At 46.5% G+C, this 22,661-nt stretch overlaps 3 protein-coding genes across 5 annotated transcripts; 2 read left to right on the forward strand and 1 right to left on the reverse strand.

The window, feature by feature from the left end:
* Positions 1-818: 818 nt before the first annotated feature.
* LOC109772053 (uncharacterized) lies at positions 819-4,933 on the forward strand. The gene is made up of 6 exons (XM_020330750.4): positions 819-1,340; positions 2,065-2,123; positions 2,337-2,465; positions 2,582-3,610; positions 3,698-3,914; positions 4,031-4,933. The coding sequence occupies exons 1-6, from the start codon at positions 965-967 to the stop codon at positions 4,756-4,758; spliced, it is 2,538 nt and encodes an 845-aa protein (XP_020186339.1). The 5' UTR covers positions 819-964; the 3' UTR covers positions 4,759-4,933.
* A 764-nt stretch (positions 4,934-5,697) lies between these two features.
* LOC109772032 (heavy metal-associated isoprenylated plant protein 25) lies at positions 5,698-6,561 on the forward strand. Of its 2 annotated transcripts, none has more exons than XM_020330726.4 (3): positions 5,698-5,970; positions 6,056-6,140; positions 6,224-6,561. In XM_020330726.4, exons 1-3 carry the CDS (start codon positions 5,959-5,961, stop codon positions 6,415-6,417), a joined length of 291 nt encoding a protein of 96 aa, XP_020186315.1. In that variant the 5' UTR covers positions 5,698-5,958; the 3' UTR covers positions 6,418-6,561. The 2 variants fall into 2 exon arrangements, with proteins under 2 accessions (XP_020186315.1, XP_020186316.1); XM_020330727.4 differs by having other exon boundaries at positions 5,806-5,970; positions 6,059-6,140.
* A 99-nt stretch (positions 6,562-6,660) lies between these two features.
* On the reverse strand, positions 6,661-9,710 carry LOC109772031 (dihydrolipoyllysine-residue acetyltransferase component 4 of pyruvate dehydrogenase complex, chloroplastic). Of its 2 annotated transcripts, none has more exons than XM_045228914.2 (6): positions 8,632-9,710; positions 8,328-8,519; positions 8,137-8,224; positions 7,963-8,061; positions 7,631-7,714; positions 6,661-6,986 (listed from the first exon to the last, which is right to left on the reverse strand). In XM_045228914.2, exons 1-5 carry the CDS (start codon positions 9,481-9,483, stop codon positions 7,668-7,670), a joined length of 1,278 nt encoding a protein of 425 aa, XP_045084849.1. In that variant the 5' UTR covers positions 9,484-9,710; the 3' UTR covers positions 6,661-6,986; positions 7,631-7,667. The 2 variants fall into 2 exon arrangements, with proteins under 2 accessions (XP_045084849.1, XP_020186313.1); XM_020330724.4 differs by having other exon boundaries at positions 7,991-8,061; positions 8,632-9,706.
* Positions 9,711-22,661: the final 12,951 nt, after the last annotated feature.

Raw genomic sequence — 22,661 nt, forward strand, 5'->3', positions numbered from 1 at the left:
ATATTCGGAGATCAGTAACTCCGATTGCACTGAAATTTTAACACGAACTTTTTTCGGATATAAGCTTCCTTGCGCCCGAAGAAGGGCAGCAACCGCCTTACGAGGTGGCCACCACGCGCCAGGTGGCTGGGCCACGCCCTGATGTCTTGTTGGGGTTGTGGGCCTCCTTTTGCGTTGATTCCACCTTCCAAAATCACATGTATTCCAAAATAATCCTCCGTAAATTTTTATCGCATTTGGACTTCGTTTGATATGGATATTCTGCAAAACAAAAAACATGCAACAAACAGTAACTGGCACTGGGCACTGGATCAATATGTTAGTCCAATAAATTATATAAAATGTTGCCAAAAGTATGTGAAAGTTGTATAATATTGGCATGAAATAATAAAAAAATTATAGATACGATGGAGACGTATCATTGTCATCAAGATGTTTTATACTATGGTCCTTCATATATAAATTTATTGCGCTCCTTTCATTACTTTTTATAAGCATTTTGTCCTCTCTTGGTACTCTAGAATACACTACACCTTCGGTCGATGTATCAGTGGCCTGTCAACCCCCCCCCCCCCACCATCACATAGCATGCCCGCCATTTTCACCATGGATGCAAAACGTTTGGAGCCCTTGGACAGGACTACCCAATAGAATGAGGACCAAACTGCCACATTTTTTTGAGGGGGGACTAAACTGCCACTTCCTAGCTCTCGGCAAGCTTCACTCGAAGTGGAAATCCTCATAACTTGAGGACACTCTCCGTGAAAAACCACTCGCATTTCCTCCTATAAATCCCCCAAGACCCCATCTCTCGAACAATGTGTTCACAGGAACAACAATTCGGTCCAGAAATAGTAGTCCCTAACGAGCCCCCTGGCCTTGGCCCCCACCCGTTTGAAGCATCCTCCACCCTCCGCCGGTTCCCCGTTTCGCTATCGTCCACCGCCAGCCAGGTGAGAAGGCCATGAGTAGCTCGCGCTATCCGGCTGCTGTGGTGGACGAGGGTAATGCTAAGATGGCGGTGAGGGAGTGGGTCGGGTGGGAGGAGGAGATCATGCTAGAGGACGGCAACGGCGAGGAGCACAAGGTGTGCTACTTCCTCCTCCGCGCGCCACCCCAGGACGGCGGTAAGAGCGAGAGGGATCTGGCGGTGGTGGGTAAGTATTGGGGACCTGGGAACATGCTGTACTCAGCGGACTTGCAGTTCCTGCAATCCCTCCAGACGGCGCTCAAGTCTGGGTCGGCGTCTGCTAGGGTGGCGACGCTGGCGTTGGAGATCACTCAGATCAGGTGGAAGTCTAGGAAAGAGGTCATGGACTGGCTCACCTCGCTCGTCTCAGGTACTACGTGCTCCTTTTTTCATGCCCTAGTGGTGAATATTTTTGGTGGTTTTTGTACCATACATGATTAAGCTAACGGATCAGGCCGCTAGAGTTTTCACCATGCATCTCTAACGACTGATATGAATGTTTGGTCAGTCTTTAGTAGGGGTTTACATCTCGAACACAAGATCCGATCTTCTTTTTTCTTGTGTTTCTAATGTTTGGATCTGAATGTTTAGGAGCTTTTTAGCGTTAATACACACGCTGCTCCTATGTCCAGCCAGATCAGTTTCTACTCATGTTTCGTCACGTTTTTGTTCGGTGCCAAGATTCAGTACAAGGGGGATGATATCCATGACCATCTTGTAGTGCTCTCCTTCTATCCCCTTCCTTTATTAGCAGTACTTTGGGATATCTTTTGTCTAATCTAATAGATCTACTCCTTTTTGTCAAAACGACAAGTAATTTATTGTTAGATATCTTTTGTCTAATCTTCTAGATCTACTCCTTTTCTCATGCATCTCCCTATATGTGATCTATCTTGGCTTGTTTAATTCCTGATGTATGTGTTTGTTAATTTGCTAGATCTGGTTTATGCGTTTATTTCCTTTTGTGTTTGGTTAACTTTTTTTAGATTAGTGTTTGCTTAACTTATGTGTTTCCTCTTGTGTTGGTCTTGTGAGGCCAATATGATGTGGATAGAAATCCCCTAACTTGCCTTCCATTGTTGTCGTCTTTGTAGATCCCCCGTATGGAGCCTTTGGATTGACTTGTCCCGACTACCATGATGGTGCATCTAAGGTACATACAATCTCAAGCGTCTTCCTGAGAAATGCTTCCTCTCAATGTGGTGGCTCATCTAATAGCAAAGTTTAGTTTTGACAATAGGTCTGATGGTATTCTTGTTAATGATGTACCGTCCTGTGTGGTGAATTTTGTATTGAACGATTGTAAGTTTCGCGATGGTTAATTAATGTAAGGTGGTGTTCAAAAAAAATGTATTTGTTCATCCAGGATACCCCCTCAACACTCTCTACTGTTGGGGAAAATAAAGAAGGGTTCACATGGATATGCAAATTGCCCCATCTTGATCAACGTCGCAAGCACTACAAATCCTTTTGCCGAGAGGGAATGAGAATTTCGGTACATGTTCATCGACGGCCCCCTTGTTTTCTTTGTTTGTTTTCACATACGGACGGATCTATATATCTTGGTTTACATCTATTATTAATTGTGTCGTGCACTATATGTCTTGGTAGGTTCATGATTTTGTGTTCATCAAGAGTGGAGGGAGAGAGAGCCATGTTGCCTATGTGGAAGACATGTACGAAGATGGCAGTGCCAAGAACATGGTGCTGGTACGATGGTTTGAGGAACCTGATGGTGAGCACGGTGTTGCATTGCCCCCAGATCTTTATTGTAGGGAGATCTTCTTTGGATATGGGCTGCAAGATCTGAGGGTTGAATTTGTGGAGGGGGTGGCAGTGGTCCTGAATCCACAACACTTTGAGATGTTCAAGAAAATAAATGGAGGGTGCAGTAGCTGGCAGCCCTATGTATGTCGTCGATGCATCGATGATGACACTGTCGGGCCCTTTGACATCGCGCAGCTCCATGGATATGCAAAGCAGGAGATAGTAAAGGAAATTGTTGCCGCATCCTCGTCGACGGTGGAGCAGGCCAAGCCACCTAATAACAACGGTAAAGCTGCCATTACTGGTCTGGCCGCCGAGAACCATGCTGGTTCTTCCAGCACTGTTACCGGTGACAATACCATGCATAAGCAGAAGGAGAAGCCCCCTGCATGCAACACAACTCCTTCCAGTTCCAGCTCTGTTATCAATGACAAAACCATGGAGAAGCAGAAGCCTCCTCCATGCAGCGCAACTACTTCCACTTCCAGCACTGTTATCGGTGACAACAAAACCATGGAGAAGCACAAGGAGATGCCCCCTCCATGTAGCATGACTCCACAGAGCACCATCAATGGCCAGATCATCGAAAGCAGTGTCGTTCCCTGTAGCGTGGTGAACTGTCAGACCATCGTGCATAATCAGCCGCCCCCAAGTGGTACTAGTACGTGTAATGCAGCAGCCAATGATGCGTCAACCATGGTGAACCCTGAGAAGATGTTCCAGCCCGGCTGCCGTCTTGAAGCCCTGTCCCAAGACAGCAGCGTGAGGGGTTGTTGGTTCAAATGTGTGGTACTCAATAGGAGGGAGAAAGATAACAAGGTCATGGTGCGGTACCAAGACCTTCTGAATTCCGAGGGCAAGGGACAGCTCAGGGTTGGTCCTTCCTCTTCTTTCTCTGGTATCCTGCGTGTGTTGACGATGATGCTGTATGTACTCAACATGAGTTTTCTTGTTTTGCAGGAATGGCTCAATGTTGCAAGAATTGCAGAACCTGACCACTTGGGCATACGCCTTACTAAAAGGCACATGCTTCGCCCACACCTCCCAAGACACAACAGGAAGATCGAGTCTCCGGTGGCTGTCGGGGTCATCGTGGACGCGCGGCTGAATGGCGGATGGTGGGAGGGGATCGTGCTGCAGCAGGAGACTGCTGGCCACGTCCAAGTTTATCTCCAAGGTGAACTGCCTGCCTACTCTCTCGATCACCTAGCTAGCAGTTAATAGTAGTATATATCCGGTTGGTACTTAGAACACTGGACTGGAGCTCTTCCTGATGCTTGCCAAAATTTCCAGGGGAGGGGAGACTTGTGGAGCTCCGAGTGGAGTGTCTGCGAAAGTCATTTGAGTGGCATGAGGAGCAATGGATGCCTCTAGATGCAAGAAAGGATGTTGCAGCCAAGATAACCCTTGACCTGAAGAAGCAGCAGGGCGTCCAGCAATCTGCAATGAACAAGGGTGGTGAGAGCTCTTCAAAACAGAAGGCTCAGAAGATGGGTGAGCAGTCTAGCCAGACGGCGGCCGTCGCAGCCGCAGAGCTGGCTGCGCCAACCGCAGGACTGGTGCAGCCTTTGGAGGAAGGTGACGATGAACCTGCAAACTCTGCTCCTCCACGGAAGAGGTTCCTGGCTCAGGGCTACTCTTTCGAGGAAAAAAGGCTGGAGGAGCAGGCCAAAAAGATCAAGGGTCCTGTTGATGAAGCTGCAAAACCAGTCGCAGCGGAGGGAGATGGCATGCTCCACGGCGGCGGCTCAGCTGATGCCAAGCTGTGCCGGGTTGATCCTACAAACTCTGACAGCCTGAATGGCGCTGAACGCAAGGGCAAGGCTCGAAAATCTTCTGGCACAAAGAAAATGGGGTCTTCGGAGAGCAGCAGCCATGGAGGCACCAGTGGCTCTGCCTCCAGTGGAGGTGCTGCGCCGGTGAATCCAGTGCCCATGGAAAAGATATGCGTGACCAATGGCGAGGCTCCTGTCATCGCCCTGGACGAATCGGAGGTGATCGACCTGACCATAGATGACTGAAGCTGGTGGCAGGATATGATCAAGTCTGGCCTCAACTTTCCATTCATGAACCACCGTTTCTCAAACATTTCGCGCATTCGCCTATTGCATTTGTGCGTGCTTTTTATTACCATTCTAGGCACATACTAGTTGTCTGTGCTTTCTGAACTTGAAATAAAAGGAGACATTCGTCCTATGTTTTGCTCCTCATGTTTGGTGTCTGTCAACTACTTGTCAGGAATTCTTGTTTTTTTCACCTAAAAAAAAATCTTGTTTTTCTTCTTCTTCCTGGAGTAAACCAAGCGGTCTGTGTATCATCATGCATCCAAAGGAGAAAGCCAGGCAGGTTGTTGGCTTGGTGGTTCAGCCCCCCAAACTGGCCCAGGAATCTGATCCTGCCCAAGCATGCAGCGGGTTGTGAGCAGTTCTCGCTGTCTGGACACCAAATTCTAGTGTCACTTCACTGGGTCGCTGCTTTCCTCACTGTATGATCTCCTGGTGAAACTGGCAGCGTCAAACTCGCCGGCTAGATAATCTGGTGGCCTGCAACTTTCCACCATCATCAGCGCACAATGATCCTCGTTTCCGTTTGTAAAGATGAACTCGGATTCTCGGCGCACACAAGGATGGAAGAGTCAAGATTGATGCTATGTAAAAACCAGAAAAGCTCGGATATGTTCACACAGATTTTGCGTAACCTTTCCTAGGTTGTTCTCGCTGACAAATCTACCCGTCATCTTCGTTCGTCTTTTCACCATGATTTCTCCAGATTTTCATCTCTTTTTTAACCTCTGGGACGGGTCCGAGGCGTAAAGGTGAACTGTCAAGTAGTGCAAGCTAGAGCCTGAAGGAATATATCTTCCACAAGCCTACAGGCTACAGGTATCTCGTATGCAGAACTTTTTGCCTCGCCAAACTTATAAAATAGATACCGAGAGCACGTTTGCAGGTCCTACCAGCAACTGATAAAGATCCGAATAACAGATAGCAAAGGAACAATCTGGGAAGCAGAATCGGATTCTGACAGCTCACGTCGAGCCCACGAGGGAACGACGAAGCGAGTGGTCATAAAAAGAGGCTCTTAAGCAGCGCTAATTCCCCACTTTCTGCACCTAAGGTTCCCTGCTTTCCTCGCAACTTTGGTTCCCCGGAACCCGAAGCTTTCTCCGGTAAGTCGCCGCCGCCGCCACCGCCGCCGAGGAAGAGCAGCCCTCCGTCTTCATGGACTACAGGGTATGTGCATATGAACATCTTGGGAGGCAGCAGCAAGCAGTGATGTGGTGCACCTCTCTTACTCTGTGTCTCCTGTGCCCTGCAGCAGTTCTACTGCATGACCCTGAGGATGAGCATAGACTGCAACGGGTGCTACCAGAAGATCAGGAGGGCGCTGCTCCAGATGCAAGGTACGTACTACGCCCTCCTCTTTCCACAGACCTCTCAAGTTGCTGCGTGTGTTGCTCTGTGTTATCTGAACCAAAATTGGCAGAGCTGGAGAGCCACCTGATCGACCGGAAGCACGGCCGGGTGAGCGTCTGGGGCGCCTTCAGCCCGCAGGACGTGGCCATCAAGATCAGGAAGCGGACCAACCGGCGCGTCGAGATACTGGAGCTCAGGGAGGCCGCAGGGCCAGGGGGCGGCGACGAGCAGGGCGCCGGCGGTGGGCAGATGCCCCCAAACTGAAACCTACCTTGTGTGCACCGGCAGAGCACTCGGATGCTGCTCCCGCTAGCTTCTCTAACCTGAAACTTTTCAGAGGATTTACCCCTTCTTGTGTGCGAGAGCTTATAAATCATCATTTTGGTCTGTACTCCTCATGACCTGTTTGAGTGAACTTCACCACTGACGGCCTGCTTAACCTTGACTTCTTGCCGACCAGCATCATCCAAGCCACGAGCAATCTTTGTTTTTAGGTTGACACTATTCTGAATGTAAATATCTTTTGCATTATTATTAACACCCCAAAGAGTAGAATTATTCATGGCTTGCTGAATCAGGGTATCTACATCCAAAAAAGAGGAGTATACAGAATTATCTGTGGCTATTCTACATTTTTAACGCCTTTGCAAATTCTCCATAACATTATTCCTATCATGTTCCAATTGGAACCAGATAAATCATGGGCACACTTCCGAGGAACTTCTCTTCTACAGTGTTAAGCTCTCAGGGTCCTCGACAATCTTTGCAAATGTTTGCAGAAATGCTGCCAAGTCAGCGCCATATATAATCCTGTGATCAGCAGTAACATTGACCTGAAAAGGATATGAGCAACTTAGTTAGGCTCATGAGCTGCATTTCGATGGAATTTTGCTACTTCAAAAATCATGGTGTCACAACTCAAGGATTAAAGGTCTAACAGCTGCATGTTATAATACTTTGAAGCACAATCATAAGAAAAATTCAGAATAAACACATCATTTGTAGGTTAGCACTTAGAATGTACAGTCTGAAAAGAATCAGGAGACATACAGTATCTATTGATAACTGCCACAAAGCATTTCTAGTGATATGATATCATCATACTAAAATTAAAATAGTAATGTCACAAACTAAAACGCGTTTGCAGTTATAGAACCAAACCAAACTTTACCAAATTGTTTTAAAAACCAGCTCAGGTAAAAAGAACATCCTGCAGCCATACTTAACTGTAGCATGAACCTGAAATTAGTCTACATCACTACAAACCTCTTATATAATCAACCAAGTTTGCATGCTTATCGTTCTTGCAAATTATATGATTATAGCCTCAGGAGGGCCTACGCAAATTATATATGATAATACACTTCAGCAACATGTGCTAGGGGTTCACACATTAATATCTGTTGAATGCGTAAGGATATATTGCTAAACAGTCAGCTTTGATATATCTAAATTACACACTGAAAAGCAAACTAACCAGCATTTCATTCTTGATACTGAAAAAACCATCCTTGTCAGCAATAACAGTAGGTCTCGATGCTCCAACAGCCATGATAGCCCCCTGCACCGAGAATTTACATTCAGTGGTTCTTAATTGTTACTCCCTCCGTTCCTAAATATTTGTCTTTTTAGAGATTTCAAATAGACTACCACATACGGATGTATATAGACATATTTTAGAGTGTAGATTCACTCATTTTGCTTCGTATGTAGTCACTTGTTGAAATCTCTAGAAAGACAAATATTTAGGAACGGAGAGAGTAGTTCTTATGTTGCACAGATGCAATTCTATTTGCATTTCATACCCACCTGAGCAGAGATCAGGAAAATAACTCACCTGACCAGGTGGAAGGATTGCATCAAATCTGTCCACCCCAAACATACCAAGATTGGACAGCGAAAACGTCCCTATACATCAGCAGATCTCCATGTAAGCACAGTTCCAGTGAAAACCACATGTCAAACACGACACATGTTCCCTACCTGAGTTGTATTCATTTGGTTGGAGCTGCTTCAGACGTGTCTTCTTGAGCAGGGCTCTCCATTTTTGTGCAAGCAGATATATATCCAACTGCCATGTTAATTTTCATTTTTGAGTTTTTTAGCTGATGTACTCACATGCTAAAATGTTGCGTTTCTTAATAGAGAAGACAGCTATTGCAGTAAGCATATACCTTATCAACATCCTCTAACACGGGCGTAAGAAGGCCACCCTCAATGGCAACCGCCACCGCGACGTTGATACTACTGTTGTAACTGAAGCTCTTTCCATCCCTGCAGCTGGCATTCACAACTGGGTGCTGAGCGAGTGCCATGCCTGCCGCTTTCACCAGCAACAATGTTTTTGTAACTCCTTTCAACTTAACCTGCACAATCCATTTTAATCAAACTGTCACTACACACGTGAAAACCTGAGCAGTATCTCAAGAATCTAGCTATGCAATTCAATATTTTGTCGAAGGTTCATCGCAATGATACCTTCTCATAGAGTGCATCGAGCTTATCAGTCTTGATGGCATACCCAACTCGGAACGTTGGCACTGACAAGCTCTCCACCATGTTCCTGCTCACCGCCGATTGCATCGATGTGAATGGCACCACAGTCGCACCAGGCACTGGAGGAAGCAGTCCTGGTTGTCTGACTGCAGTTACTAATGGTATGCCAGCCGGAGGCGCAGAGTGAGCTGCAGGGGGTGGAGGTGGAGCGGCCTTTGGCTTTGGCTGGATGCCAGCGGCTGCCTCAACGTCAGCCGCCGTGATGCGGCCGTTTAGCCCTGTGCCGACAACATTGGAGATGTCCACTCTGTGCTGCTTCGCGAGCTTCTTCGCATGAGGCGTAGCGATGCCATTCGTGGGCGCGGTCACTGGTGCCGGAGCAGGAGCCACGGTAGGTGGAGCCGTGGCGGCAGCATGGGGCGGAGGGGTTTCTTCGCCCAGGGCCTTGGATAGGGCCTGGGCACGCGCCTGCGCGAGGGCGACATCCTCCTCGGACTCGGCGAGGAGGGCGATGGGGGCGCCGACGGGGGCGGTCCCACCGGCCGGGACGAGGACGGCGGCGATGATGCCGTCGTGGAAGGTCTCCACATCCATGTCTGCCTTGTCGGACTCTACGACCACCACGGGGTCGCCCTTGGAGACGCGGTCTCCCTCGGCGGTCGTCCAGGAGACGATCTTGCCTTCCGTCATCGTCGAGCTCAGCGCAGGCATGAAGATCTCGCGCACCTTCGCCCGCACCACCGCCATACGCCGCCGGCGAGGGGCTTGAACGGACTCCGCACGGACTGCGCGCCCCGGCACGGTGTAGATGGAGAGAGAAGCCAGCGACGCCATGGCCCGCGGGTGGGGTCACTCGCCGATGTCAGCTCGTCGTGGCGAAATTTGGAATAAGGAGCTTGCCGCAGCAGTGAGACTGTGGGACGGGGCGAGGAGGGCTCGGGCCGGAAAAAAATGCGGCGGAATCCGGCGAGCGAGCGCGGCGGCGGCGGCGGTGGCGTGAGGGGGCAGGAGGTGTTGTCATTCGGTGAAGGCAACCGCCAACCAACCAGACGGTGCGACTCTGCCAGTTAGTTCCGTAATACGTGGGCTCTCTAGGCACCGTCCGATCGTGATCTCGCGGTCAAGACTGAGACAAGTGGCACCCCTTTCCGCAATACGTGGGCTCTCCTGGTGCCGTCAGATCATGATCTCCCGGTCCAGACGGGGACCGTGGCAGATAGAACTTTGCTCGGCTAATTGTGCGATGGAACTTTCCACGGCTCGGATCGGGCATGGTCGTCTAGGTTTGGGGGCCTCGATTTCCACATTAAAAGCATCTTCAACAGCCGGGCAACGCGCGGCGTATTAAAAAAACGTTTGTAGCGTGTTGATAGTAAGTTTTTGGGCGGCGAAAAACAAAATAAATCAACAATAAATAGTTTAATTTTATTATTACAACTTAAACTAATAGTTTATCGTGCAATAGAACAAATAGTTCAACAATACAGCATCAAACATACAAATCATGATGCTCTTTGTCGGCCATTTCATGCCCACCACTCATTGATATGATTCTTCTGAAGATCATCATGCGTTTCGGCACGTCGAATGGCATGATAGGAGGCAACAAAACGGGCCACCCTGGCAGCCCTCCGCCGCACTCGCACGAGATGTCCAAGAGCTCATACTGAGAGTAGTCTAAATCTTGGCCACGCTTATTCTCGATGATCATGTTATGCATGATCATACAAGCGTGGATGATGTATGAAAGCATCTTTTGATCCCAAAATCTAGCCGGTCCTCTCACAATGGCAAATTGGGCTTGCAAAATCACAAAAGCTCTCTTCGCACCTTTTCTAGCTGCCGCCTGAGCATTGTGAAAATCAAGATTTTTCTTACCTTCCGGTTTTTTCAACGGCTTCACAAATGTTTGCCACTTTAGGTAGATGCCATCTGCAAGATAGTAGCCATAGTTGTATGTATGGCCATTTGCTACAAACTGCACCGGTGGCAGTTCACCGTTTGCAATCTTATTCATCAGTGGTGACCGATTAACAATGTTGATTCATTCAAAGATCCAAGCATTCCAAAAAAGGCATGCTAAATTCAACTCTCGTGATGGGCCACCGCTTCAAGGATTATAGTGAAACCCTTTTTTGGTCGTGGAATTGCCCATGCCATGCCGTAGGACAGTTCTTCCAACTCCAATGCATGCAATCTATTGAGCCAAGCATACCTGGGAACCCGCGAGCTTTGTTCATCTCCAAAAGCCTTGCGGCGTCTTCAGCATTGGGAAATCTCAAATACTCCGGGCCAAACACTTGCACAATTCTGAATGCGAAGCGCTTGACACACATGATGACTTAACTCTCACCCATGTCCAAGTGGTCATCAACTAGATCAGCCGGGACCGTATGCCAACATACGCAAAGCGGTTGTCACCTTCTGAAAGGTGCTATGCCCGAGCTCTCCGGCGGCATTCCTCCTTTACTGAAAAAACCGATCATGGCTCGCTAGTTTCTCTGCAATGCGCCTGAACAACTCGGTGCTCATCCTAAACCGGCGTCAGAAGTACGACTCGGGGTACACGGGATTATCCACAAAACAGTGCCTCATCAATCTGTGGTGGACATCGATCCTATCCCTCCAAATTTTCTGCCGTCCCATAACCGAACCACCGTGCTTCGGTTTTTTATTGATGTGCATAGCTAGGATCATTGCAAGATCCTCCTCCTCTTCAATATCAAATTCTTCTTCGGAAGAATCATATTACGAACTCATCTACAATGTTCAATTTAAACTAGGCTATAAAAACTACAAACAACATGCACCAAATTCATGTAAAAAATGTGAAGTTCAAGCAATACATACCTTGCAAGCATTTTGTCGAACACCTTGTTGTTGGGGAACGCAGTAATTTCAAAAAAAAATCCTACGCACACGTGTAAGGGCATATTTATCCCTTAGTTGTTTTGGTGATTGATGACAATGCTCTTGCGGACTAATCGTGTGCATTGAGTATTTCAGACATATCATGACTAGGCATAAGATGATTTGGTGCCCCTCGAAGAATGTTGAAGACGGCGTTTTTCTACATTTCTTTTCGGTGGATTTGAGTCGTAGGAAAGCCGTACTATTAAGAGGGGGTCCGCTTTGGAAAGGTTTGGGTGGAATCATCACGTACTCGTCTACTCCTTTGCACCACCTTTCCTTTGGCTTTTTGGAGCATCCTCCGTCTTTCCTTGTCTATGCAAAATGCCATGAATGCTGAACTGGGGCATGCGGTAGTACTGCTCCTAGGAGCGGTAGTACCGCAGGCCCTTGCGGTAGTACCGGCCTCCGGCGCGGTAGTACCGCAAGTGCCCACGGTAGTACCGCTTCCTTGAAACGGTAGTACTGTGGCCTCTGGCCAGGCTCTGCAGCTTGCGCGGAAGTAGGGGCGGATGTAAATTTTTACATCCGCGCCCCGCGCGGTAGTACCGCTCCTGGCTTATGGTACTACCGTGTCGGATTTTTGCATAGATCCCAACTCAGCGGAAGTTGCCACGGATGTATTTTTATATGTCCGTGCCGTCCCAAATCTGGTCTATCCCTGCCTTGCGGTAGTACAGCAAGGGGGAGCAGTAGTACCGCGCCAGCGGTTCTACCGCCCTCTGCTTCATCGCATCAGGGCTAGGTTGAATACTGCTGCATGGGCGGTACTACCGCAGTGCCGTGCGGTGGTACCGTGTGCCGTCGCGGTAGTACCGCGTCTCCAGTGTGGTAGTACCATGTCTCGCGGGCTGAGTTGGTGGATAACAGTTGGATTTGTTCTTCCACTATATAAGGGGTGTCTTCTTCTCTGGGTTGACCATCTCTTCCATCCCCAAGCTCCATTGTTGCTCCAAGCTCCATTTTCGCCCGATCTCTCTCTCCCTAGCCAATCAAACTTGTTGATTCTTTAGGGATTGGTTGAGAAGGCCCCGATCTACACTTCCACCAAGAGAAATTTGATTCCCCCCACTAATCCCTTGCGGATCTTGTTACTCTTGGGTGTTTGAGCACCCTAGACGGTTGAGGTCACCGCAGAGCCATATTCCATTGTGGTGAAGCTTCGTGGTGTCGTTGGGAGCCTCCAATTAAGTTGTGGAGATTGCCCCAACCTTGTTTGTAAAGGTCCGGTCGCCGCCTCCAAGGGCACCAATAGTGGAATCACGGCATCTTGCATTGTGTGAGGGCGTGAGGAGAATACGGTGGCCCTAGTGGCTTCTTGGGGAGCATTGTGCCTCCACACCGCTCCAACGAAGACGTACTTCCCCTCAAAAGGAAGGAACTTCGGTAACACATCCTCGTCTTCACCGGCTCCACTCTTGGTTATCTCGTGCCTTTACTTGTGCAAGCTTATTTGTGTTATATCCCTTGCTTTCTTGTGTGCTTGTTGTTGTTGCATCATATAGGTCGCTCACCTAGTTGCATATCTAGACAACCTACTTTGATGCAAAGTTTAAATTGGTAAAGAAAAGCTAAAAATTATTAGTTGCCTATTCACCCTCCTCTAGTCAACTATATCGATCCTTTCAATTGGTATCAGAGCCTCATCTCTTTATTAAGGACTTTGCCGTCTGAACAGTATGGTTGACACCATAGACGGTGGGGAGGAGCACTCCGGTGTGAATCTGTTCTCGTCTACGGCCGATGGGGGAACCGCGGTCTCTCGTGAGGAATTCAATGTGGCTTTGGACACATTGAAAACCTCCATGACGACCGAGGTTGAAAGCATGTTTAATAAATTCTTAGAAGGGCTTAAATTATCCACCGCACCGATGAAAGTGGGTGATCCACTAACAAGGTGACGGATGCTAACTCCGACAAGGGGGAAGCTACTAGTGAAAAGTGTTGGGAACGTAGTAATTTAAAAAAAAAATCCTACGCACACGCAAGATCATGGTGATGCATAGCAACGAGAGGGGAGAGTGTGTCCACGTACCCTCGTAGACCGAAAGCGGAAGCGTTAGCACAACGCGGTTGATGTAGTCGTACGTCTTCACGATCCGACCGATCAAGTACCGAACGCACGGTACCTCCAAGTTCAGCACACGTTCAACTCGATGACGTCCCTCGAACTCCGATCCAGCCGAGCTTTGAGGGAGAGTTCCGTCAGCACGACGGCGTGGTGACGATGATGATGTTCTACCGACGCAGGGCTTCGCCTAAGCACCGCTACGATATGACCGAGGTGGATTATGGTGGAGGGGGGCACCGCACACGGCTAAAAGATCAATGATCAATTGTTGTGTCTCCAAGGAGTGCCCCCCTCCCCATATACAAAGGAGTGGAGGAGGGGGAGGGCCGGCCCTCTCTATGGCGCGCCCTAGGAGGAGTCCTACTCCCACCGGGAGTAGGATTCCCCCCTTCCAAGTAGTAGGAGTAGGAGTCAAGGAAAGGGGAGAGAGAAGAGAAGGAAGGAGGGGGCGCAGCCCCTCCCCCTAGTCCAATTCGGACTAGGCCTTGGGGGGCGCGTAGCCTCTCCTCTCTCTTTCCCCTAAAGCCCAATAAGGCCCATATACTCCCCGGCGAATTCCCGTAACTCTCCGGTACTCCGAAAAATACCCGAATCACTCAGAACCTTTCCGATGTCCGAATATAGTCGTCCAATATATCGATCTTTACGTCTCGACCATTTGGAGACTCCTCGTCATGTCCCCGATCTCATCCGGGACTCCGAACTATCTACGGTACATCAAAACACATAAACTCATAATATAACCGTCATCGAACTTTAAGCATACGGACCCTACGGGTTCGAGAACAATGTAGACATGACCGAGACACGTCTCCGGTCAATAACCAATAGCGGAACCTGGATGCTCATATTGGCTCCCACATATTCTATGAAGATCTTTATCGGTCAAACCGCATAACAACATACGTTGTTCCCTTTGTCATCGGTATGTTACTTGCCTGAGATTCGGTCGTCGGTATCTCAATACCTAGTTCAATCTCGTTACCGGCAAGTCTCTTTACTCGTTCCGTAATACATCATCCCGCAACTAACTCATTAGTTTCAATGCTTGCAAAGCTTATATGATGTGCATTACCGAGTGGGCCCAGAGATACCTCTCCGACAATCAGAGTGACAAATCCTAATCTCGAAATACGCCAACCCAACAAGTACCTTTGGAGACACTGTAGAGCACCTTTATAATCACCCAGTTACGTTGTGATGTTTGGTAGCACACAAAGTGTTCCTCTGATAAGCGGGAGTTGCATAATCTCATAGTCATAGGAACATGTATAAGTCATGAAGAAAGCAATAGCAACATACTAAACGATCGAGTGCTAAGCTAACGGAATGGGTCAAGTCAATCACATCATTCTCCTAATGATGTGATCCCGTTAATCAAATGACAACTCATGTCTATGGCTAGGAAACATAACCATCTTTGATCAACGAGCTAGTCAAGTAGAGGCATACTAGTGACATTCTGTTTGTCTATGTATTCACACAAGTATTATGTTTCCGGTTAATACAATTCTAGCATGCATAATAAACATTTATCATGATATAAGGAAATAATTAATAACTTTATTATTGCCTCTAGGGCATATTTCCTTCAGTCTCCCACTTGCACTAGAGTCAATAATCTAGTTCACATCGCCATGTGATTTAACATCAATGGTTCACATCTTTATGTGGTTAACACCCATAGTTCACATCGACATGTGACCAACTCCCAAAGGGTTTACTAGAGTCAGTAATCTAGTTCACATCGCTATGTGATTAACACCCAAAGAGTACTAAGGTGTGATCATGTTTTGCTTGTGAGATAATTTTAGTCAACGGGTCTGTCACATTCAGATCCGTATGTATTTTGCAAATTTCTATGTCAACAATGCTCTGCACGGAGCTACTCTAGCTTAATTGCTCCCACTTTCAATATGTATCCAGATTGAGACTTATAGTCATCTGGATCAGTGTCAAAACTTGCATCGACGTAACCCTTTACGACAAACCTTTTTTGTTACCTCCATAATCAAGAAACATATCCTTATTCCACTAAGGATAATTTTGACCGCTGTCCAGTGATCTACTCCTAGATCACTATTGTTCTCCCTTGCCAAAATCAGTGTAGGGTATACAATAGATCTGGTACACAGCATGGCATACTTTATAGAACCTATGGCTGAGGCATAGGGAATGACTTTCATTCTCTTTCTATCTTCTGCCGTGGTCGGGCTTTGAGTCTTACTCAATTTCACACCTTGTAACACAGGCAAGAACTTTTTCTTTGACTGTTCCATTTTGAACTACTTCAAAATCTTGTCAAGGTATGTACTCATTTGAAAAAAGTTATCAAGCATCTTGATCTATCTCTATAGATCTTGATGCTCAATATGTAAGCAGCATCACCGAGGTATTTAATTGAAAAACTCCTTTCAAACACTCCTTTATGCTTTCAGAATAATTCTACATTATTTCCGATCAACAATATGTCATTCACATATACTTATCAGAAATGTTATAGTGCTCCCACTCACTTTCTTGTAAATACAGGCTTCACCGCAAGTCTGTATAAAACTATATGCTTTGATCAACTTATCAAAGTGTTTATTCCAACTCCGAGATGCTTGCACCAGTCCATAGATGGATCGCTGGAGCTTGCATATTTTGTTAGCACCTTTAGGATTGACAAAACCATCTGGTTGCATCATATACAACTCTTCTTTAATAAATCCATTAAGGAATGCAGTTTTGTTTATCCATTTGCCAGATTTCATAAAATGCGGCAATTGCTAACATGATTCGGACAGACTTAAGCATAGATACGAGTGAGAAACTCTCATCGTAGTCAACACCTTGAACTTTTCGAAAACCTTTTGCGACAATTCTAGCTTTGTAGATAGTAACTCTACTATCAGCGTCCGTCTTCCTCTTGAAGATCCATTTATTTTCTATGGCTTGCCGGTCAACGGGCAAGTCAATCAAAGTCCACACTTTGTTCTCATACATGGATCCCATCTCAGATTTCATGGCCTTAAGCCATTTCGCGGAATCTGGGCTCATCATCGCTTCCTCATAGTTCGTAGGTTCGTCATGGTCAAGTAACATGACCTCGAGAACAGGATTACCGTACCACTCTGGTTGACCTACGAGGTTAGGTAGTAACTTGTGAAGGAAATATGCCCTAGAGGCAATAATAAAGTATTATTTATTTCCTTATATCATGATAAATGTTTATTATTCATGCTAGAATTGTATTAACCGGAAACATAATACATGTGTGAATACATAGACAAACAGTGTGTGACTAGTATGCATCTACTTGACTAGCTCGTTAATCAAAGATGGTTATGTTTCCTAGCCATAGACATGAGTTGTCATTTGATTAACGGGATCACCTCATTAGGAGAATGACGTGATTGACTTGACCCATTCCGTTAGCTTAGCACCCGATCATTTAGTATGTTGCTATTGCTTTCTTCATGACTTATACATGTTCCTATGACTATGAGATTATGCAACTCCCGTTTACCGTAGGAACACTTTGTGTGCTACCAAACGTCACAACGTAAATGGGTGATTATAAAGGTGCTCTACAGGTGTCTCCAAAGGTACTTGTTGGGTTGGCGTATTTCGAGATTAGGATTTGTCACTCCGATTGTCGGAGAGGTATCTCTGGGCCCACTCGGTAATGCACATCACTATAAGCCTTGCAAGCATTGTAACTAATGAGTTAGTTGTGGGATGATGTATTACGGAACGAGTAAAGAGACTTGCCGGTAACGAGATTGAACTAGGTATCGAGATACCAACGATCGAATCTCGGGCAAGTAACATACCGATGACAAAGGGAACAACGTATGTTGTTATGCGGTTTGACCGATAAAGATCTTCGTAGAATATGTGGGAACCAATATGAGCATCCAGGTTCCGCTATTGGTTATTGACCGGAGAGGTGTCTCGGTCATGTCTACATAGTTCTTGAACCCGTAGGGTCCGCACGCTTAACGTTACGATGACAGTTATATTATGAGTTTATATGTTTTGATGTACCGAAGGTTGTTCGGAGTCCCGGATGTGATCACGGACATGAAGAGGAGTCTCGAAATGGTCGAGACATAAAGATTGATATATTGGACGACTATATTCGGACACCGGAAGTGTTCCGGAGAAGTTTCGGATAAAACCGGAGTGCCGGAGGGGTTACCGGAACCCCCCGGGGAAGTATTGGGCCTTAGTGGGCCTTGAGGGGAGAGATAGGGCAGCAGCCAGGAGGTGGCACGCCCCCTCCCATGAGGAGTCCTAATTGGACTAGGGGAGGGGGCGCAACCCCTCTTTCCCTCTCCCTCTCCCTCTCTTTCCTTCCCCCCCTCTCTTCCTAGTTGGACTAGGAAAGGGGAGTCCTACTCCTACTAGGAGGAGGACTCCCCCCCTCTCCTTGGCGCGCCCAAGGCAGCCGGCCTCCCCCTTGCTCATTTATATACGGGGGCAGGGGGGCACCTCTACACACAAGTTGATATACGATATTTTAGCCGTGTGCGGTGCCCCCCTCCACCATATTACACCTCGATAATATCGTTGCGGAGCTTAGGCGAAGCCCTGCGTCGGTAGAACATCATCATCGTCACCACGCCGTCGTGCTGACGAAACTCTCCCTCAACACTCGGCTGGATCGGAGTTCGAGGGACATCATCGAGTTGAACGTGTGCTGAACTCGGAGGCGCCGTGCGTTCGGTACTTGATCGGTCGGATCGTGAAGACGTACGACTACATCAACCGCGTTGTGATAACGCTTCCGCTGTCGGTCTACGAGGGTACGTGGACAACACTCTCCCTTCTCGTTGCTATGCATCACCATGATCTTGCGTGTGCGTAGGAAATTTTTTGAAATTACTACGTTCCCCAACAACTTGATCTAAAGTTACATGATCATCATCATTAGCTTCCTCACTAATTGGTGTAGGAGTCACAGGAACAAATTTATGTGATGAACTACTTTCCAATAAGGGAGCAGGTACAGTTACCTCATCAAGTTCTACTTTCCTCCCACTCACTTCTTTCGCGAGAAACTCCTTCTCTAGAAAGGATCCATTATAAGCAACGAATATCTTGCCTTTGGATCTGTGATAGAAGGTGTACCCAACTGTCTCCTTTGGGTATCCTATGAAGACACATTTCTCCGATTTGGGTTTGAGCTTATCAGGATGAAACTTTTTCACATGAGCATCGCAACCCCAAATTTTAAGAAACGACAACTTTTGGTTTCTTGCCAAACCAAAGTTCATAAGGTGTCGTCTCAACGGATTTAGATGGTGCCCTATTTAACGTGAATGCAGCTGTCTCTAATGCATAATCCCAAAACGATAGTGGTAAATCGGTAAGACACATCATAGATTGCACCATATCTAATAAAGTACGGTTACGATGTTCGGACACACCTTTACGCTGTGGTGTTCCAGGTGGCATGAGTTGCGAAACTATTCCGCATTGTTTCAAATGAGGACCAAACTCGTAACTCAAATATTCTCCTCCATGATCAGATCGTAGAAACTTTATTTTCTTGTTACGATGATTTTCCACTTCACTCTAAAATTATATGAACTTTTCAAATGTTTCAGACTTATGTTTCATCAAGTAGATATACCCAAATCTGCTCAAATCATCTGTGAAGGTCAGAAAATAACGATACCTGCCGCGAGCCTCAACAATCATCAGATCGCATACATCAGTATGTATTATTTCCAATAAGTCAGTTGCTCACTCCATTGTTCCGGAGAACGGAGTCTTTAGTCATCTTGCCCATAAGGCATGGTTCGCAAGTATCAAGTGATTCATAATCAAGTGATTCCAAAATCCCATCAGCATGGAGTTTCTTCATGCGCTTTACACCAATATGACCTAAACGGCAGTGCCACAAATGAGTTGCACTATCATTATTAACTTTGCATCTTTTGGCTTCAATATTATGAATATGTGTATCACTACGATCGAGATCCAACAAACCATTTTCATTGGGTGTATGACCATAGAAGGTTTTATTCATGTAAATAGAACAACAATTATTCTCTAACTTAAATGAATAACCGTATTGCAATAAACATGATCAAATCATATTCATGCTCAACGCAAACACCAAATAACACTTATTTAGGTTCAACACTAATCTCGAAAGTATAGGGAGCATGCGATGATGATCATATCAATCTTGGAACCACTTCCAACACACATCGTCACTTCACCCTTAACTAGTCTCTGTTCATTCTGCAACTCCCGTTTCGAGTTACTACTCTTAGCAACTGAACCAGTATCAAATACCGAGGGGTTGCTACGAACACTAGTAAAATACACATCAATAATCTGTATATCAAATATACCTTTGTTCACTTTGCCATCCTTCTTATCCGCCAAATACTTGGGGCAGTTCTGCTTCCAGTGACCAGTCCCTTTGCAGTAGAAGCACTTAGTCTCAGGCTTAGGTATAGACTTGGGCTTCTTCAGTTGAGTAGCAACTTGCTTGCCGTTCTTCTTGAAGTTCCCCTTCTTCCCTTTGCCCTTTCTCTTGAAACTAGTGGTCTTGTCAACCATCAACACTTGATGTTTTTCTTGATTTCTACCTTTGCCGATTTTAGCATCGCGAAGAGCTTGGGAATTGTTTTCTTCATCCCTTGCATATTATAGTTCATCACGAAGTTCTACTAACTTGGTGATGGTGACTAGAGAATTCTGTCAATCACTATTTTATCTGGAAGATTAACTCCCACTTGATTCAAGCGATTGTAGTACCGAGACAATCTGAGCACATGCTCACTTCTTGAGCTATTCTCCTCCATCTTTTGGCTATAGAACTTGTTGGAGACTTCATATCTCTCAACTCGGGGATTTGCTTGAAATATTAACTTCAACTCCTGGAACATCTCATATGGTCCATGACGTTCAAAACGTCTTTGAAGTCCCGATTCTACGTCGTTAAGCATGGTGCACTAAACTATCAAGTAGTCATCATATTGAGCTAGCCAAACGTTCATAACGTCTGCATCTGCTCCTGCAATAGGTCTGTCACCTAGCGGTGCATCAAGGACATAATTCTTCTGTGCCGCAATGAGGATAATCCTCAGATCACGGATCCAATCCGCATCATTGCTACTAACATCTTTCAACTCAGTTTTCTCTAGGAACATATCAAAATAAAACAGGGGAGCTAAACGCGAGCTATTGATCTACATAGATATGATAATACTACCAGGACTAAGTTCATGATAAATTAAAGTTCAATTAATCATATTACTTAAGAACTCCCACTTAGATAGACATCCTTCTAATCCTCTAAGTGATCACGTGATCCATATCAACTAAACCATGTCCGATCATCACGTGAGATGGAATAGTTTCAATGGTGAACATCACTATGTTGATCATATCTACTATATGATTCACGCTCGACCATTCGGTCTCAGTGTTCTGAGGCCATATCTGTTATATGCTAGGCTCATCAAGTTTAACCTGAGTATTCCGCGTGTGCAACTGTTTTGCACCCGTTGTATTTGAACGTAGAGCCTATCACACCCGATCATCACGTGGTGTCTCAGCACGAAGAACTTTCGCAACGGTGCATACTCAGGGAGAACACTTGTACCTTGATAATTTAGTGAGAGATCATCTTATAATGCTACTGTCAAACTAAGCAAAATAAGATGTATAAAAGATAAACATCACATGCAATCAAAATATGTGACATGATATGGCCATCATCATCTTGTGCCTTTGATCTCCATCTCCAAAGCATCATCATGATTTCCATCATCATCGGCATGACACCATGATCTCCATCATCTTGATCTATATCAATGTGTCGTCACATGGTCGTCTCGCCAACTATTGCTCTTGCAACTATTGTTATCGCATAGCGATAAAGTAAAGCAATTATTTGGCGCTTGCATCTTATGCAATAAAGAGAAAACCATAAGGCTTCTGCCAGTTGCCGATAACTTCAACAAAACATGATCATCTTATACAACAACTTATATCTCATCACATCTTGACCATATCACATCACAACATGCCCTGCAAAAACAAGTTAGACGTCCTCTACTTTGTTGTTGCAAGTTTTACGTGGCTGCTACGGGCTGAGCAAGAACCGTTCTTACCTACACATCAAAACCACAATGATAGTTTGTCAAGTTAGTGCTGTTTTAACCATCTCAAGGACCGGGCGTAGCCACACTCGGTTCAACTAAAGTTGGAGAAACTGACACCCGCCAGCCACTTGTGTGCAAAGCACGTCGGTAGAACCAGTCTCGCGTAAGCGTACGCGTAATGTCGGTTCGGGCCGCTTCATCCCACAATACCGCCGAACCAAAGTATGACATGCTGGTAAGCAGTATGACTTGTATCGCACACAACTCACTTGTGTTCTACTCGTGCATATAACATCTACGCATAAAACCTGGCTCTGATACCACTGTTGGGGAACGTAGTAATTTCAAAAAAATTCCTACGCACACACAAGATCATGGTGATGCATAGCAACGAGAGGGGAGAGTGTGTCCACGTACCCTCGTAGACCGAAAGCGGAAGCGTTAGCACAACGCGGTTGATGTAGTCGTACGTCTTCACGATCCGACCGATCAAGTACCGAACGCACGACACCTCCGAGTTCAGCACACGTTCAACTCGATGACGTCCCTCGAACTCCGATCCAGCCGAGCTTTGAGGGAGAGTTCCGTCAGCACGACGGCGTGGTGACGATGATGATGTTCTAGCGACGCAGGGCTTCGCCTAAGCACCGCTACGATATGACCGAGGTGGATTATGGTGGAGGGGGCACCGCACACGGCTAAAAGATCAATGATCAATTGTTGTGTCTCCAAGGGGTGCCCCCCTCCCCGTATATAAAGGAGTAGAGGAGGGGGAGGGCCGGCCCTCTCTATGGCGCGCCCTAGGAGGAGTCCTACTCCCACCGGGAGTAGGATTCCCCCCTTCCAAGTAGTAGGAGTAGGAGTCAAGGAAAGGGGAGAGAGAAGAGAAGGAAGGAGGGGGCGCAGCTCCTCCCCAT

The sequence above is a fragment of the Aegilops tauschii genome, chromosome 5 (assembly GCF_002575655.3).
Source record: "Aegilops tauschii subsp. strangulata cultivar AL8/78 chromosome 5, Aet v6.0, whole genome shotgun sequence".
NCBI lineage: Eukaryota > Viridiplantae > Streptophyta > Magnoliopsida > Poales > Poaceae > Aegilops > Aegilops tauschii.